Source organism: Galeopterus variegatus, unplaced genomic scaffold (assembly GCF_000696425.1).
Source record: "Galeopterus variegatus unplaced genomic scaffold, G_variegatus-3.0.2 Scaffold5467, whole genome shotgun sequence".
NCBI classification, from domain to species: domain Eukaryota; kingdom Metazoa; phylum Chordata; class Mammalia; order Dermoptera; family Cynocephalidae; genus Galeopterus; species Galeopterus variegatus.
In genome coordinates this window covers 46,990-50,927 of record NW_007731578.1, presented here as the reverse complement: position 1 = coordinate 50,927, position 3,938 = coordinate 46,990, and the positions used below count along the sequence as shown (strand labels likewise).

General features: G+C 63.0%; 1 protein-coding gene across 1 annotated transcript; it reads right to left on the bottom strand.

Annotated features, from left to right (window-relative positions):
* Window positions 1-43: 43 nt before the first annotated feature.
* TRIM56 (tripartite motif containing 56) lies at window positions 44-2,393 on the bottom strand. The gene has a single exon (XM_008589474.1). The coding sequence runs from the start codon at window positions 2,391-2,393 to the stop codon at window positions 81-83; it is 2,313 nt and encodes a 770-aa protein (XP_008587696.1). The 3' UTR covers window positions 44-80.
* Between the last annotated feature and the right edge of the window lie 1,545 nt (window positions 2,394-3,938).

Sequence of the window (3,938 nt, the reverse complement as noted above, 5' to 3'; positions counted from 1 at the left end):
TCAGCTGCCACGTCCCTTGGGCAGCTCTGCTCTCCTGCTGCCCGCCCCTTCCCACCCCCCGACCCCCAGTCCTAGCCCCTTTAACTGTCAGGAGAACGAACCCGAAAGACGTGGATGGTCCCATTACTAAGGGACACGACCAGGTACCTCCCATCCACCATGGTGGTCACCCGGGGCTTTTCCAGGCCGTGATAGGCCGTCAGGAAGTCACCCAGAAGTGACCCCTTAGGGTCCAGGATCACCACCTTGTTGACCTCTCGAAGGGTCAGAAAGATGTAGCCCTTCTTATCCACAGACACGGAGCCTGGCTGGCAGCCGTGCAGGCCTGGCCCCTTGTACTCCCCAATCACCTGGCCCAGCCCATCACAGACCACCACGCTATTCTGCTGCCAATCCGACCCCACATAATTGCCCTGGGGGCTGACGGTCAGGAACACCAGCGCCCGCAGGCCCCGGTTGGCCTTGCCCCCAGGGATGAATCGCGTTGCCAGGCTCCCCTCCATGTTGTACACCTCCACGTGGCCTGCAACACTGACAGACACCCGGTCCCCACTCGGCAGTGCGGCCACCGCATGGCTGGCCTGGGACAGGCTCAGGGCCCGGCGCCACTGCACCTCACCATCAGGGCTGATGAGATAGAGCCGTGCGCCGGCTGAGAAGGCCACTGCATCCTGCAGAGCAGCCACGCTGCATGGGGAGCAGCCCTCGGGGACCGGCACAGCGCCCTTGTAGTCCCCGTTGAGGGAGAAACGTTTCAGAGCTCTATTTTGCTCATCCGCCACCAGGATCTCCCGGGAGCCAAAGGGACAGAGCCCCGTGATCCGGGGAGACCGCTTGTCTCCAGGCATGCGTATGGGGAAGCTGCAGGAAAAGATGGGCCTGGGGAGGAGGCCAGAGCCTTCCAGGTTTGGCCCAGGTGCTGGGCTGGGCTCCCGGGAAATTGACTTGAGCCTGCCCTTGAACTTCCTCTTCTTGTTGGATTGGCTGCCCCTCTGGATGTGGGCTTCTCCATCTTCTTGGGGCATCTGAGCTCTGTCCTTGTTCGGGGTCTGGGCTCTGTCTTCTTGGGACATCTTGGCTCTGCCCTCTTTTGGGGTCTGGGCTCCATCTTCTCGGGGCATCTGGGCTTTGTTGTCTTTTGGGGTCTGAGCCCCCTCCCTACACTGGGGCTGGTTTCCATTCTGTCTCACTGTCTTGGCTCCATTGTCTCTCTGGCTCTGGGTTTCATCACCTCCCTGGGTACCAGCTACATTTTTCCCACCATCCTGGAGATGCTGCTCCTCAAAGAAAAGCCGGAGCAAGTGGCAGTCCTTGTCCAGGAGACCAGGATGAAGCTCCAACTGGGGCAGCAGGCAGGGCGCTGGCCCCGGCATCCAGGGGCATCCCTGTAGCTGCCGAAGCCTCCGGGCAATCGCCCCCTCCAGTGAGAGTATCTCGGCCTCGCGACCCAGGTTGAGCACCCGACGGGCGAAGGCAGCCGCAGCCTTGGCCGCCTGTTCGCGGCCCTCTAGCTCTGCCAGCCTCTCCCGAGCAGCCTCCTCAGCAGCCTCGACGTGGGCCCGTAGCTGCCCCAGCACCTCCTGCTTCTGGGCCAGCAGAGCCCGGAGGACCCCTTCAGCTGCCTCCTCCACCTGCGTCCCCACCCTGGCTGCCTGCTCCCGCAGCCGGACCAGCGCTTCCTTTTCCGCCATGCGGGCAGCCTCCAGCTCTACCAGGTTGTTGTCCACGCCTGCCAGCAGTTCCTCAAGGCCCGGCCTCCGGGCGCGCACTGCCTCGGCCAGGGGCATGCAGGGGTGGTCCAAGTGGGGGTCCAGGCGGCACTCTCGGCACAGCAGCTGCGAGCAGGGCTGGCACAGGAAGCGCAGAGCCTCTCCCGGGTGCTGGGGACATTGGGCCGCCTGGCGCTCCCGGGCCTCCTCGTCATACCACCCTCTCCTGTAGCCCACCAGGTCCACCACTCGATGGGTGTGGGTCTGGCGGGTGCAGCGGTGCCCATCGGCACAGGCCTGGCACAAATCATCAGCACAGTCCAGGCACCGGGCTGTGGCCGGCCCCCCAGTGCTGGTGCCTCCCACCAGGGGACACAGGGCACAGGCTGGCTTCCCTGCGTGCAGGTCTCCGCAGGCCCGTGCCTTCACCAAGTCCAGGAGCCCATTGACGAAGAAGTTGGTCTTGAAGGCCGCCACGCCAGTAGGTGGCACAGGCACAGTCTCACGACACTCGGGGCAGCGGACATGGCCATTCTCGGCCAGCTGGGCCAGGCAGTCCTGGCAGTAGGTGTGCAGGCAGGGCAGAGTCTTGGGCACCCGCAGCTGCTCCAGGCAGATTTTACAGGCCAGGAAGTCGCTGCTCAGGGCCTCCAGCAAGGAGGGCGAGGAGCCCTGGGAAACCATCCTGCAAGCAGAGGGTCAAGGTTGAAGGTCAGAGGGCACCTTGATAGTGCCTCCACGCTCTCCCGCCCCTTCCCCATCCTCCAGCCCCACATGATCCCCGGGTCTGGGGTCTCACCTGAATGGCCAGGAATTTCCTTCTGGTCTTCTGGGGCCCTCAGGCCACTTGCTCCTCAGCTAAGGAGCCACCCTTCTCCCTCCTCCTTCTCACGTCAATCAGCACTGCTTGCCCTGTCAGACCTGTGAGAAATGACAAGACTAAGAAGCCCCCTGGCCTTCGACAGCTAATAATCTAATAATCAGGGAACCCAGTCGACAGGCCTTGCAGCAAGTGTGGTCCAAGCCCACCCTGTGTGAACAGGGACTGGGGTCCTGCTGGGGTGGGGTGCTGCGGTCAAAGGGCAGGTAGGAAGGACACAGAAGAGGGTCCTGGTGGGCAGAGTGACCTTGGTCCTGGCCACTGGGGCGGGTCTTGTTGTAGCATAAGGGGCCTTATTCCCCTAGCCCTGCATACCTGTCTTCTCCTAGCCCCTGGGGCAGCATCGTGTACCCTGGAGCGCCCCTTCCTGCCCCAACTTTGTCGGGTCCTGGTGGGCAGAGTGACCTTGGTCCTGGCCACTGGGGCGGGTCTTGTTGTAGCATAATGGGCCCTAATTCCCCTAGCCCTGCATACCTGTCTTCTCCTAGCCCCTGGGGCAGCATCGTGTACCCTGGAGCGCCCCTTCCTGCCCCAACTTTGTCTGAAAACAGATCCTGGAGCAGGCAGAAAGAAGGCTGAGGGGAGAGGTTCATCTCCTTCCAGCTGCTGGACCTCAGGGTCACCTTAGCCTTAGCCTCCACTCCAAGATTCCTTTTCTTTTAGCCTTTCCCGCTGAATGCATTCCAGAAACCTCTGGCGGGTAGGAGTTGTGAGCTCCCACCACGGTGGCTGAGTCGTACTTGATAAAGAGACTCGGTGGAATTTCCCCTTTTCCCGGGGCCGGGAGGACAGCTCAGGGAGTGGGCTGTGGCGAGGGTCTCTCTGGGGGAAGCCTCAGACCTCTGGCCACGGTGGGTGAGGGGGCAGGTGTTGCTTTCCTGGCCTGCCCTCTCCTCCCGTCTTCCGGGTCCCTCTTTCCCCCTCTCCTCCCTCCCTCTCCTTCTCCTCTCTCTCCACCCCCTCCCCTGCATTCTCCCCTCCCCCTACTCCCTCCAATCCAGCCTTTCCTTAGCTGCCCCCTCCCCTCCTCACCTAGCCAGAGCCGACCCTGGGCTCCAGGACCGCGAGAGGCCGAGGTCTGGACGCCGATGTCGCTGTTTGCCTGAAAGAGAAACAAAACTGAAACTAATTGTACTTGTGGTGCAACTTCCGTCCCCGGGACACCGACTTGCTCAGGCCCCGCCTTCTCCCCACCCCAGCCTGGACACCTCCCTCTGCGGCCCCCACCCCAGCAGCGCCCGGCCCCCTCCTGCGGGCTCAGGCGCCGTAGCTGCCCCGGGCCAGGTCTGCCGGTCGGGGACTCACACTGCTGCAGCCGCAGGCTAAGTGGCTAAGTGCATGTGCTGCTA